At 41.4% G+C, this 14,726-nt stretch overlaps 1 protein-coding gene across 1 annotated transcript; it reads left to right on the plus strand.

Moving 5' to 3' along the window:
• The first annotated feature begins 1,220 nt into the window (after positions 1 to 1,220).
• LOC121776493 (putative ubiquitin-conjugating enzyme E2 38) lies at positions 1,221 to 2,663 on the plus strand. Its single transcript, XM_042173667.1, has 2 exons — positions 1,221 to 1,263; positions 1,694 to 2,663. The coding sequence occupies exon 2, from the start codon at positions 1,699 to 1,701 to the stop codon at positions 2,650 to 2,652; it is 954 nt and encodes a 317-aa protein (XP_042029601.1). The 5' UTR covers positions 1,221 to 1,263; positions 1,694 to 1,698; the 3' UTR covers positions 2,653 to 2,663.
• The last annotated feature ends 12,063 nt before the right edge of the window (positions 2,664 to 14,726 follow it).

The following is a 14,726-nucleotide window of genomic DNA, read 5'->3' on the forward strand; positions in this document are numbered from 1 at the left end:
AAAGCCCTTGTCCCTACGTGGTTCCGTTGCTGACTACCACGGAACAGAGGGAATACTATATAAGGAAATAACTTAACTGTGATGGAACGGAGGGAGTAATTATTATGATTGTAATTGTTTTTTATGATATCTTACATCCGTCTATAGAAAATAGTCTTAACTTTAGACAACGTGGATTTAATGCAAAATTAATAAAGTAAGATAGAAAGAGCGAAAAAATGATTAGTGTATTGGAATTTATTAGATAGGAAAACTTACTATGAATAGATAAAAACTGAATTTAGTGGACGATTCAAAATAAACAAACAAGGCTATTTTTCGGAGTTGGATGCGTAGTAAAATTTTTATATATTAGCTAGAAAAATTACAAAACATACGTACAATGAAACCCCTAAAACATAAAATTTATGTATACTCCAAGATTCACATTACGTATTTTATCCGAAGAAAGGAACAGTATACAAACAAACCTAATAAAAGAAGAGCGAATAACTCACCTCAATCTAGCAGCATGTATATCAACATCTTTTGATGCGGAGATTGAAGCCATGGCCTAAAAATTATTTAAAAAGAGCAAACAAGAAGTTAATCATTTGTTTCTAAGAACAGTATTGCGATATCAAAGTATAAATAAATTAATTAAAATTAGAGACTTTTTTATTTGGGTTTAGTCGAGTTGGCGATCTTCGACTCGGTTTATCTAACGCTTAGCTGCATGTCTTTTGTGTTTGATTTTCATGTTGATTATGATTTGGTCTCTAAAATAGCAGTATATTTAGCATAAATTTATAGTACTCCCTGTTATGAGAATAAGATTATACGTATACTATTATTTTTACATTAGATTTTTAGGCATAAAATTATGAAATTATATACTATAACCGTCATTAATAATATAATAATGAGTTGATCAGATTTTGATTTGGGAAAGAAGCCAAAATTCCATGTTAAAATTTATTATTCTTAAAATAGGTTTACCCTCAGATTCATTCTCCAAATCCCACTTTAAATGGATATAATATAAAATATTATGTTATATCAATCAGTTTCAAACTGTCTTCCATATTTTATTCATATTTTAATTATTTAATAGGCTGTTTTACTCTTTAACGTAAATATAGTTTTTCAAATCCTATTCTAAATCTATCTTATCTACATTACAAAGGGACTTCTTAGGCTCATAATTAAACATCTTAAACATTCTATAGATTCAGGAATCTTTTCTGAAATCCGCAAGCTATCCAATTCAAATTCATCTACCAGGTATTTGTATCTTTTCTCATACTGTGACTAATTTCTTTAATTACTCTTATCATGTGGTAAGATTGTCACTATGTTGCAGATAATTAATTTAGAACTACGTCTGCTTACACGTGTCCGGAGATAAAGCGTAAAGCAAACATAAACATAAAATTAATTTAGGACTAACTCTGGTTATTTATGTTTTTGGACTCGCTCTGATTAAAGTTTAATCATAGTTCTTCATCAAAGGGTTTAGGGTTAAAAGTTTTAGTTGTCTACGATGATAGTATATGTTTGTACTCTACGCCCTAAAATATGCAATATACCACTACTATTTAGTAATGGAACATATTGTTATATTGGAAGGACATAACACAAGAGTAGAATATTACTTCAAAATTGGACAGATATATTCAAACATATCTCATGAATTTGTTTATTGTCTCCATAGATAAAATGGGAAGTGATGGCATGAATTTTGACTCTGTGGAAGTAGCAAAGGATCATCACTTCATTAACCATACATCTCAGAAAACCAACAATGCCAAGATCATGAGGGAATGGAGAATCCTAGAAGGAAACCTCCCAGATTCCATCCATGTCCAGCTCTACGAAACGAGGATCGATCTGCTTCGCGCAGTCATCGTTGGCCCCGCTGGAACTCCATACCATGACGGCCTCTTCTTCTTCGACATCTTCCTGCCATCCGATTACCCCAACGTTCCACCACAAGTGTATTATCACTCACACGGCTACCGTTTGAATCCCAATCTCTATCAAACCGGCACTCTTTGCCTAAGCTTGATCAACACATGGAGTGGCACAAAACAAGAAAAGTGGACTAATTCATCCACCATTCTCCAGCTCCTTGTCTCAATCCAAGGCCTTGTGTTGAACTCAAGGCCTTATTTCAACGAGCCTGTCTTCGCGCCATTGAAAAACACGAAGAACTCTATGTGGGTGAAGCGTTCCAATCGCTACAACGAGAATGCCTTCATCCTCTCCTGCACCACTATGCAAAAGATCATCAAACGCCCGCCACAGAATTTTGAGAGCTTTGTGGTTGAGCATTTTCGACAGCGTGCTGCCCCGTTGATACAAGCCATTGATCGTTATCATCAAGGCCGTGTGGCAGTTGGCGAGTTAGGCATGACATCACCATCCTCTTTAGCTTCTAAAGTTACTCTTTCTGCAAATTTCAACATCGATTTGGAACGGATTCGAGGCCAACTTGAGCAGGCCCTCGCCTCCCATTCCATTCCCATTCCGGCCAAGCCTATTGCTGCTGCTAAGTCTGAGAAGAAGGATGAACACCGTAAAAAGGGGCTTCTCGGTCGAATCAATAGCTTTGTTCTCAACAAGATTTGGAAAAAGAAACAAGTGAAGAGCAGTGCAATAGAGAGAAAATGATACAATGATTTTGACGTCCAAGTTTTAGCATTCTTTTTTCTGTCATCTTGACTAATAGTAGATGTTATTAGAGTGTTTTCTTACTTAAACATTAGATCAATGTCACATATGTAAACATACAATTTATTACAGTTTATATTATATATTTAATTTTCAACAAAATATTCAGCTGATACAAAAGTGTATGTTTTCATGCACAAGGTAACATTCTTTTGTGTTTTATATACTTAAATATATATGCCTGTGATATAATATAAGCTACTCAAAGATTAGCGTTTTTCCTTCGTTTATGAACCTTGGTTTTACATATCTTACAACAGAATTAAGATGAATGGTTCCTTCATATGTCAGCTTATTCAAAGATACTTGGCGGGCCTAATGATCGCGGCTTTTTCTCTTGGATTCAAGTTATATGGAAGAGATAACTGAACCGGATGGATCAGTTACCAAATGTCGTTGCCACTTGATCAAGTTGATCTCGCTATCACACGCCACCAATGTAATTTATAAACTCCCAATTTTGCACTACTTTAACAGTAAAGCGGCAAGTTCGGGGTCGATCCCACAGAGAAGGTAGTGTATCAAGTGTGTGAGTAGTGAACAGGGGGTTGGCTGCTGCCACGCTTTAACTTGGGAGTTTTTAACTACTGATTTTTACTCTAGACAGAATTTAAGTCACTAACCTGATCAAGGAAATTTTAACTACTGGGTCAAGTGAATTTCAAACTGAATGAAAATTAAGTACGTGAAACAGTAAACACCATGATGAAAACGAAAACAACTTTGATTAAAACTAAAACTCAGAACAGTACAACGTGAAATTTAAACTAAGCTAACACTTCGAAAATACGAAAGCAAGTAAAACCGGGGAGATCCTTGGCCGAAAACTTAAGAATACGCCGACAGATATTCTGCAGCGCTCCTTCGATCGCCCTTTCTAACTTAGCATTACTTTATCTAAGCTATCTAGAGAACTGAACTAGACTAGAGAGCTAAACTAAACTAAACAAAACTAAAGAAAGAAAGTAAAGGATCGGATCTGGTTTGCGTGGTGGCACATCCTCTATTTATAGGCTTGGCATGACTTCCAGCTGGATAATGATCTTGGCAGGGAATATTCGCTCATGCTGAGAGTGAGCGACTCATTGATTGCTACGTGCTTTCCTTCTAGAATGACGATGCTTTTCTATAATAGTTTCGTGACTCAGCTCCGTCCTTGCGTCTCATATATCAGTACGTGTCCCCTTCTAGAACGTTGTCCTTGATAACAGAATGCTGCGCACCATCCAGCTCATAACCTCATGTGTCCTTCTTCTGGAAGCCAGCGGTCCCCTCCTTGACTGCTTGATTACTCCCCTTGATCAACTCCCCTGCTTTCTGGCTTTTTTTGCCTATTGTACTTGCTTGATCAGTCTGGCCTTGGTGCCTTGGTCAAGTGACATTTATGCACATTTAACACTTGTTTTGCGCGATAAAACCGATCAAGTAGCGTATATTTTACCCCCAAACCGATGCATGAAATGAGCCTTATTAAACTGCTCACACTTAAAACATACTTGTCCCCAAGTATAAAGAAAAAAGAAAAGAAAAAGATAAGGCAAATTTCAGGCATGGTTTACTCATTAAAAGAAAACGAAAAAAAGAAAACAAGACTCGAAATAAAAACACATATTCACAAAGATGCATTAGATAGAATAAATTTCCAACAATCATACCCGATGTCAATCCATTTGCCAGCAGATTATGTTTCTTCCTTTTTGCTTTTACTTGATCAAGGTGTCAGTTCGTCAAGATTGCTCAATTTAAAAATCACTGTTGGATTCACTCAGTCACTCATTTCTCACCAGAGATGTTAGGACTGTTCACTCGGTATTGCCATAATTTTAATACCTCGAATCGGATTGCACAAGATAGTTCCTTAAGGTCCTTGTTTCGGGTGTAATGAGGCTTAAGGGTAGTGGTGTATCAAGGTAGGGTCCTAGGGGTTATAAGTTTAAAAATATAAACTGTATAAAGAAAAAACACGTGAGTCAAGAAACCAAAGATTTGAACTATTTATTTCACCACTAGATATCTTACTTGGTCAAGTGGCGACTTCTAGCCTTGAACTTTTGGCTTATTTTTACAACTTCCGACTTATCTGGTCAGGTTACAACTTTTCCTACCCTCTTTTTCTCAAACATTTCTCGATAACAACAATTTTTTTTTCTTGACTTGATATCTGACTTGATCAACCTGATTGACCAACTCGCTCAACCCTGCTAACCTTTTAGCTACTGAAGGGCTTAAAGGTTTGTAACGGGGCTATTGGTTTGTAATGTTTTGGGGTGGATGTTCCTAAGGCTCTAGGTCAAAATTTCTGCTTTATTGAGGTGGGGGAACTGTGTGCATTTGGGCTCTTGGTTGTTGCTTCTCTTGGCTGGCGCTTCTGGCTATGATCTCCAACTGGTCAGTAGCTTCTTGTGGCTTCGCCACCCTTATTCCTTCTCTTTCTTTTTGTGGCTAAGTTTTTCTGACCATTTTCTTTTATCTTTCTTTATTCTTCTTTCTTTCCCCCTTTTTTTTCTTTGTGGCTTCGCCACCCTTATACCTTCTTCTTCTTTTTTTTGGACTTAGGATAACTCCCTGGTCGATTTTCTTCCAAACTTTCTTGCCCAACTGGATTCTGCTTTCTTGTACACCTTCTGGCCAGTAAGCTCCAATCGTCTCATGCCTTGCACACACAATCCCAGTGGCTAGGGGTGTATATCTGGGTACAAAGAGTTAAGAAAATGGGTTCTAAAGGTGGTTTTTATGGGGGGGGGGGTTTTCTACTGCCTTCAGTGTTCGCTACTCGTGGTCACTTCATCTTAGGTAGTTCGTGGCAGCCGCTCTTTCCTTTTCAAAGTATGTGGAAAGTGGTTCCACTTAAAGCTTATAACTCACGTTTTAAGAGGGCTTTCGTGTTTGGCTCTAAGGATGGGCTTTTCCCTTATACTTGCGTCATCTATCCTGGCTAGGAGGTACTAAGGGGGGTAGTTTCTGTTTTCCAGCATGTCGTATCTCCCTCAATTCCCCTCACCGTCAGCTCAGGACAGTTGAGTTTTAAGCCCAATCAACACAAAAAAAAACTAGACCTAACAAGACACTAACACAAGCACAAACACTAACCACATAAATGCACATACATCCTACTGGCCATTGCGTCCCCCTCCCACTTCACAAGTGTCGGCCCTCAGATAAGGCTGTGAAGTGGAAAAGGTAATGGCTAGTATGGTAGACACAACGACATGCTAAAAACTAAAACTTCTCACACTTAGACTATAAAATAGGCTAAGTGGAAGAGTTTAAAACTTAAGCAAAAACCAACAATTACAAAGCACATATATACATAAACTTCTCACACTTAGACCATGCAATGGGCTAAGTGTGAGCCAACATGCTTTCGAAAAACAACAAACAAGAAAACACAGAAAACATGCGCCAAAGAGACAAACCCTTTACTTCTCACACTTAGACTATTAAATAGGCTAAGTGTTAGAAATGAGGTTTGCGCACAAACACAAATTATACTACCTAAAAAAAACACAATTAAAATATGAAAAACTAAAAACTGAAAATAAAAAGAAAACTAACTGGTCAGGTGGGGTGGTGGTCACTTGTTCCTCCTGCTCCTTCGCGGGGCAGGTTATGGTGCAGGTGGTTCTTCCGGTTGCTCCTCCTCATTCTCGGATTGCTTGTTCCCAGATTCTGCTGACTCTTCGGCATCTCCTTCCTCTTGTTCCGCCTCTTGTTTCTGCCCTGCTTCTTTCGTCTCGGTTAATACCCCCTCTGATACTCATGGTTCATTAGTTCGGCCTCCATGGCCACTCGGTCCAGATTCACGGACCAACTTCCCGGTTCCCAATTCTTTCAAGATTCCTTCCATCACAGTTGCCAAACGGCTTAACTCCGCTCTTGCTCTTCGATTCTCTTCCGCCAACTCTTCCACTGCCTTCTCTAGCCTTTCCTGTCTCTGCTCCTGATCTTGTGTTCCCGGATGTGCTGCACATCTCCCAGTCGGTATAGCTTCTTCTCCCATTGCGTAGAAACGTGGTACGCCCTGCCTCATGTAAACGGTGTTCGTTCGGACGAACAAAGGTGTATCAAAGAGACCAGGAGGATCCACCATGATCTGGTCGGATAAGTCTTCGGCCTCCGTGATGATGATGTTGTTTCTGACGAAAACTCCCAAGATGTGGCAGAGAGTGAGGCTTCTCGCTGGGTGGGTGGCAATTAGATGGCATTGGTAGGCGGTCCAAAAACCCAAATGTAACTTCCTTCCGTGCTCGGCGAACCAGAGAAGGTATAACTCCGTCTTCGATGTCCTAACAGCGGAGTTCGACTGTCCCAACAAATTGAAGTCCAAGTGAAGCTAGACTAGGCGTAGGATTGGGTTATTGAAATGGATTGAGCGAGAGAGAGTGGATGCAAATTCTCCAGAGGCTGGGTGAGTTAACTCCTCCCATGCTGCCTGGAGCTCAAATTCCACATGTCTGCGGGGAATTCCCCGCTCCCTACTTCTCTACTCAGGCCATATGGCCTCCTCCAAACTGCACATCCCCAGACGCACGGTCCACTCAATTAGATTCATCCGTATCTCTCCGCCAAACTGCCTAAAACTGATACATTTCTCATCTAGATCAGTGGTGACCTTAAACCTAAAGGTCGTGAAAAACTCTTTCGCTAATCTAACCGAGACACTTGGATCTCCATTCTCCAACAACCATTCAAATCCTAACGCTTGCAAATAAGAGAGAAACTGCTCGCGGGCACCCAACTCATCTAAAGAAAGAATATGAAGTACCTTTCCGCTCTTCACTTGCTTACTCCCTTCATCCTTGCTATCGAAAACTTTTTGTAGCTCATTCGAATCGAAAAGCTTTATCTCCTCCGCTATCTCGTTAGTGAAGTCCACTGTCCACCTCCGGTACCTTAATCTCTCTATCGGTGGGTGGACTAACTCCCGATGATCATCCAGAAGCTGTTGTTAGGCGTACTCCTCATCCTCCAAAGAGATATCGCTGTCGGAGGTTGATTCCTCGCTGGCAGCGTATTCGCTATCACTTTGTTCCCTCCGGTGTTCCTGGACTCGATGAACTGACTCAGTAATGACTATGCCAGTGTTCACTGTACGTGGCTTCTTGTTGCTGGGCTTCTTCTTCATAGGGGCCTTCCTCTTTCGTTTTCTCTCTTGACGGTATCTAACTTCCTCTCCGTCATCCTTGTCTTTCTCTTCTTCGGGTTCCTTCTCAGCTTGTGTCGAAAGTGGATCCTGGGCAGTAGGACTGGTCTCCTTGTGGCCTACTGACCTGGATGCGAGGTCCAGACCCTCAGCCATCCCGTCAGCCTCTTCACCTTGGCCACTCAGTGTTGGAGAGACCGCTTCGGTTTCCATTGCAGTATCCTCTAGGTCAGTAACAGGTACAGACTTCTCCCCAGGTTTTGTGGGAGTGGTCCTCTCTTCTTCACTCAAGATCTCCACGGGATCTGCCTCTGTGTTCGGCTTCTCCTTACTAGCTGCCCACTTCCCTAAGCATCGTTGAGATACCCTTTGCGGCTTTGGCTGTCTAGCCTTAGGTTCGCCCTTAAACACCAACTTCCTCTTGACGGCCTTCAGTTTTGTCACCGGAGGTGCCACTGGGTTGGGTACTTCTGGTCTTGCTTCTGTTTCTTTTGCTTTCGTTTCCTGTGCTTCTGGTTTTGTCACCCCTCTCTGCTTCTGGCTGGGGTGATTCCGGCATAATCTCTTCTTCCCTAGCTTGGCTTTCCAAGCGGTTTCCTTCTTCGGCTTCTTTACTCTCTCCTACTGCTAGTGATGCGAGGTCTAGCCCCTTAGCCACCACGGCTGTCACGACCGCCCTTCTAGGGTATAATAAATGCGGCGATCGCGACTTAAACAGACTTAAATATAACAATGAAAATAGGCTAGGGTTTCATCAAGGAGTTTGACCAACATATTAAATGAGCAATTAAGTATAAAACAAGATGAGGACCCGGGTTTAAATAATGAGTTGGGCCGACAATTAGTACTCAAGGAAACGATTAAGAGTTTGACATTATCCAACAAAATTACAAGAAACCAATAACCGGACAAATTCAAGTTTGGGCCCAACAACAAATAAGTAAAAGAAATATCGCAGCGGAAAACGACCAAGAGAAGGAGTGACGTCATGTGTGAAGACACAACGACACCCATAGTTCAAAGATAAACATTAAGTTCGTTAAGTTACTTGCTCAACACCACCAACCTCTCGCCGCCGCTCAACCTGCACATAGGGAAAACACATGCAGGGCTGAGTACTATAAAGATACTCAGTGGACTTATGCCGAAAATATTTTCAATAAAGATATAGTTTATCATGCCATACATAAGTAACCATCGGGGTTTAGCTTTAGAAAGGCCCGAGGCACTCAAAATCATTTCCCATTGTAAAAGTCGACTGATCAGTCATTTTCCCATAGACGTTAACCATATCTGCCAATACATGACAAGGAATGCGGCCGCAAACCAGGTCACTAGACCGGCCAGCCCGTACGCTAGCACACAGTCTACCATAGGTGTACACTAATCCAAGTAGGGTTTGCGGCCCTACGAGGACCCGAATTCGATTTATATAACAGTGGCAACAACCACATCAGATAGGCATGTTAAAACAAATCACGGTATGATAATCGCTTTAAACCACCCTTATAGCTCCATAGTCATATGTAAAAGATTTTAGTAAAAGAAAACCCACAAAAATGTAGGGTAGAAAAGAAGCCCACCTCGATCCTTTAGATTTCAAGTTTCACTTTTCCTTTGATATCACGCTTTACGCACGAATTTTCACCTGTGGATAAGGTATTCCCAATTAGTCACTAACATGGACTTAGTATTATGCATGTCCTTAATTTTTCCCTTTTCCCAACAACAAATGGAAATCACATCATAGCATAACATCTTTGCATATCACATCATCTCGTCACACATATAATTCATGTATGCCATTCAAAACATAAAAATATAGTTATTTTGCAAAGGTAGAAATCTGGCAGCACTGCGCAACCATTTTATAAAAATTATTTAAAAATCATCCGACTTCCGTTGGGGCTAAAACTTTACGACAAAGCAGTAGACTCATAAAATAATTTCCAGTTTAAATTTCATGTCAAAATAACCTTTTTAGGTCGGTCAAATAGAAAACGTAACCTAATGGTCGAGAAAATAGTTTCTGCCAGAAATGCGCAGTCAACTTTAAAAATTCACCAAAACTCCATCTTTTATCCAAATGAGTTGAAATTTATACACAACACAGAGGACATCATGAAGTTTACTCAGGAAAAAGAATCGGTCAAATCGGAGTTCATTTGGTCGGTCAAAAACGAGTCGGAACTTACTGTTCAGAATCAAAGTTTCTCATGCTTTTAGGAATTCGAATTAGGGTTTTCCCCCACTTATTCGAAATCAACCTTTTCATGGTTTTAACATACAAGCATGCTCAAAAAGCATTCACACATACGATTACACATTCCCACCGATTAAACCCTTAGATCTGAATTCCCTACACTCTCTACATGCTTGACGGAGTCAAAGAAGGTTTAGATGGAGAGGAGTGAAGAATATAGGTTTGAATTTACCTTTCTTGGACTAAACAATCGGAAGAAAGCGAATAAAAGCTTGGTTCTTCAATAATCTCTTGGGAAATTGAGGGGATCTTGAGTAGAATGGATGAACAAGTGTGGGAGAGTGGAGAAGAGAGAATGGCGTGAGATTGAGAGAGAGAGGCATGTGATTTGAGGTGCTAGGTTTAGGAGTCTTTTATTTATAGAATTTAGGAATAGAATATCCCACAATTAATTGGAGATTTGGGAGAATAATTGTAATTAAGGTTTGAGAGATTTGGGGAGATTTGATGGAGATAATTGGCGTGAAATATGAGGGAGAATAAGGAGGATATTCGAAAATCATGGTTATTTAATTAGCCATGATTTAATTTGGTATTTTCACGGAGCAGAAAAAAATAATTACGGAGCAGGAAAATTAATAAAAATTCTCCCAAATAAAGGAAATAGGCGTGTGATTTAAATTCTCCCACAAGAAATAATTTCCAAATCTTTAACAAAATAGATAAGGCAAGATTTGCTAGGATATTCCAATTAAAACATGAAAAGAAATAATTAAGGGATCAAAATAAATAATGAATAATTTCCTTCTCCCACAAACTAGGAGATTTCGAAATCTCCCTAAACAAAACAATAGGGGCCGATTTTTAAATAAGATAATTAGGCTTTAGGATTTAATTTGGATAATTATCCCAAAACAAATAATTAAATCCAAGAAAAATAATTCCTCTCCAAATAATAATAATGGTCGAAAATTCCCTCAATAAAAGGGCAAGGTAATTATTTATGATCCTAACTAAATCTCACTCCCCTTAAAAAAATAAGTTACCGCAATATATATCATTCCACATCAATTAATTTAAGCCACATCATAAAATCAACGAAATTGACTAGGTCAAAATCAAAATTAGGTCATCGAATCAATCACATAACGATTCATCATTTAATTCCGATAATCAAAGCAATAAATACGTCTTAGGGTTCCAAAATTAGGGTTCGAAAAGTGGGGCGTTACAACGGCAGTGTCATCTTCCATCCGATTGACATCATCTAAAATAGCCTGAAATTCCTCATCGGTCATTAGGCCCTGCTTCTTGGCTGATTCGTTCAGATCTATCTCCTCCCTCGCCACTTTTCGGGGAACGACTCCCGCCGTCAGCGTTTTCTCTGACTCAACTGCTCCCTGTAGGCTCCCCTGTTCCTGACCTTTCCTCGCTTCACGTGCTTCCGAGTCAGAATCGTAATGAGCTGAAATAGGGTCAATCTCCATTGAATCACTGTGTTGTGGAGTTTTTGAGGGTTCTGAGGACTTAGGTGGTGGGGTAGTCGATGGAGCTTCTCTTTCTGGTGGAATTCCGGAGAAAGTCGCAATGGGGGTGGGGAGTGTAGCTATAGATGGCACAATCGGTTCCGAAGGATTTTCTCCGAGTACTCTCTCTTGTCCCCCGATTTGACCCAAACCGGCCAGCGCCGCCGACCAATCCCTATTGAGGTCCTGCTCTCGAAGAAACGCAGCCATTGCTTCCAAGGAGACCATTGTTGGCGCTTGAGGAGTCGGCTCCGATGGTTGCGGTTACGGTTGTGGTTGTGGGCTCGGCGGCCGTTCTTCCCGCGGCGGTGGTTTGATTTTTGTTGCGAATGCTTTCCTTCCAGCGGCCGTTCTTCCCTGCGGGTGGAAGTGGCTTTGATTTTTGTTGCGAATGCTTTCCTTCCCATGGCTTAGATCTGTGAAATTCTGGGTATGAAGTGGGGGTTGGTGTTTGTGGGGTGATGGTGGAAATTTTGCAGAGAGAAAAGTTGCAGAGTGAAATTGTGAAGTGAAAATGGAGGAGACGGCTGGTTATGGGTTGGAATAGGGCAGTTGTGGGTTTGCAACCGGTTATAGGCGGTTCCAAACCGCGTCGTTTCGAGGGAGAGGCGGTTGAGAATACTGACTCCTGATTGGTCGGCGTGTCCACTCTCTCTGCTCACGCGCCCCTTCCAGCCGCTGCCACCCTGCAAAAGCTGCAGAAAGTCCACAAATTCAAATTCGTCCCTTAATGATTTACCCCTATATTTCCTAGATTAGAAATAAAGTAAAAAGGACACTTAAATAAAATAGGAGTTTCACCAAAATGGTATTCTGATGGTCAGTACGTACTCCCAATTAATATTTGAGGTCCGAAAAATATTTTTGGTTTTTCTTAAAACTAACTAGCATGCAAAGGTTCAAATTAATTAACTACCAAATATGTACCATATTTACATCTTCTTTAGGAGAATTTGAATTCTACTTAGCCAGCATATGCAATTTACGATGAAAAGAGCTAGCCTAGTGGAATTCCATTCCCTATCCTACCGGTCAGTATGAACCCTGAGTGTGTGGTCGTAGTGGAATCTCATCCACCACAGCCACGTCACTGTTGTCCCTAAACACTTTTAACCTATGCCCATTCACAATAAAAGGTTCAGAGTTAGGAAGACTCCCTGAAATTTCTACTGCTCCATTGGAACAGAGTGAGGTGATGACATAAGGCCCTGTCCATTTCGATTTGAGTTTCCAAGGCATGAGCTTCAGTCTCGACTGGAAGAGTAGTACTTTCTGCCCAACATGGAGATCCTTGGTCCTCAGATTCCTGTCGTGCCATAGTTTGGTTCGCTCCTTGTACCACATGGCTGAGTCAAACGACTCCAATCTAAGTTCCTCAAGCTCCTGCAACTGCAGCTTCCTTTCCTCTTCACAGGCTGTAGCATCCATATTCACTTGTTGTACTGCCCAGTATGCCCGGTGTTCAATTCCCACCGGTAAGTGGCACATCTTTCCAAAAACAATCCGGTACGGGGACATCCCTATGGGGGTCTTGTAGGCTGTCCGATATGCCCATAAAGCATCTTCTAACCTTACACTCCAGTCCTTCCTAGAAGGATTGACAGTCTTCTCCAAAATCTTCTTTATCTCGCGGTTAGAAATCTCCGCTTGACCGTTTGCTTGTGGATGGTAGGGGCTTGATAGTATGTGGTGCACACCGTATTTTTTTATTAAGGCTTCAATTGTGCGATTACAGAAGTGTGTACCTTGATCCGATATGATCGCCCTCGGAACTCCGAATCGACTGAAAATGTTACTTTTGAGGAACTTGGCCACCTCCCTTGCTTCACACGTGCTTGTGGCCTTGGCTTCTACCCACTTGGAGACGTAATCCACTGCAACCAGGATATACAAATTGCCATAGGACGAAGGAAACGGACCTATGAAGTCCATTCCCCAAATGTCGAACAATTCACATACAATTACCGGAACTTGGGGCATCTCGTCTTTCGCAGATATCCCACCGGTCAGTTGACAGCGTTCACAATTTCTGCAGAACTCGTACGCATCCTTGTTGAGGGTTGGCCAATAAAAGCTGCTATCCAGAATCTTCCTTGCCGTCTTCTTGGATCCGAAATGTCCTCCACATGCTAACGAGTGGCAATGGATCAGAACGTCCCTTTGCTCCCAGTCAGGAACGCACCTCCTTATCACTTGATCGGATCCCGCTCTCCACAGATATGGATCATCCCAAAAGTAGTATTTTGCTTCACTCTTGATCTTCATTCTTTGGGCCTTGGTAATACTCGGTACTTCTGGAAGCTCTCTAGTCACTAGGTAGTTGGCTAGGTCTGCATACCATGGTTCTTGCCCTACTTTTTCTTTTCCTTTTCCTGCATCGTACTGGCCAGTAAGCTTCATCACTTCTTCCCAGTCAATCTTCCTGACCTCAAAAGTTACTTCACATAAATGCTCTTCTGGAAACTTGTCGTGCACCTCTTCACTGTTTCCATCTTGCACTACTCTACTTAAATGGTCCGCCACCTTGTTCTCGACTCCTCTCTTATCTTCCACTGCCCAATCAAATTCTTGTAACAAGAGGACCCATCGGATCAAGCGGGGTTTGGATTCCTTCTTGGCAATCAGATACTTAATCGCTGCATGGTCAGTATAAACGATGACCTTGGATCCCAACAAATATGGCCGGAACTTTTTGAAAGAATACACCACTGCCAGCATCTCTTTTTCAGTGGTATCGTAATTCCGCTGGGCTTGATTCAGTGTCTTAGATGCATAAAAAATTACGTACCTCTTCCCATCGATCTTCTGACCCAGTACGGCTCCCACTGCATAGTCGCTGGCGTCGCACATCACTTCGAAAGGGTAGTCCCAGTCAGGAGCCCGTATGATAGGTGCGGATATCAGCTTTTCCTTGAGAAGGTTGAAAGCGGCCTTGTATTTCTCATCAAAGACGAACTCCACTTCATTCTGAAGAAGTCGGGTAAGGGGTTGGGGAATCTTGGAGAAATCCTTGATAAATCTTCGATAAAACCCGGCGTGCCCTAGAAAACCCCTTATCCCCTTCTGATCAGTTGGGAACGGTAATTTGGATATAACATCCACCTTGGCTTGATCCACCTGGATTCCTCTCTCTGAAACCACG

This window comes from Salvia splendens, chromosome 18 (genome assembly GCF_004379255.2).
Source record: "Salvia splendens isolate huo1 chromosome 18, SspV2, whole genome shotgun sequence".
Lineage (NCBI taxonomy): Eukaryota > Viridiplantae > Streptophyta > Magnoliopsida > Lamiales > Lamiaceae > Salvia > Salvia splendens.

Bases quoted from the DNA above. Each gene is read 5' to 3' on its own strand.
- LOC121776493 (XM_042173667.1), top strand. From the start codon at position 1,699: ATGGGAAGTGATGGCATGAATTTTGACTCTGTGGAAGTAGCAAAGGAT.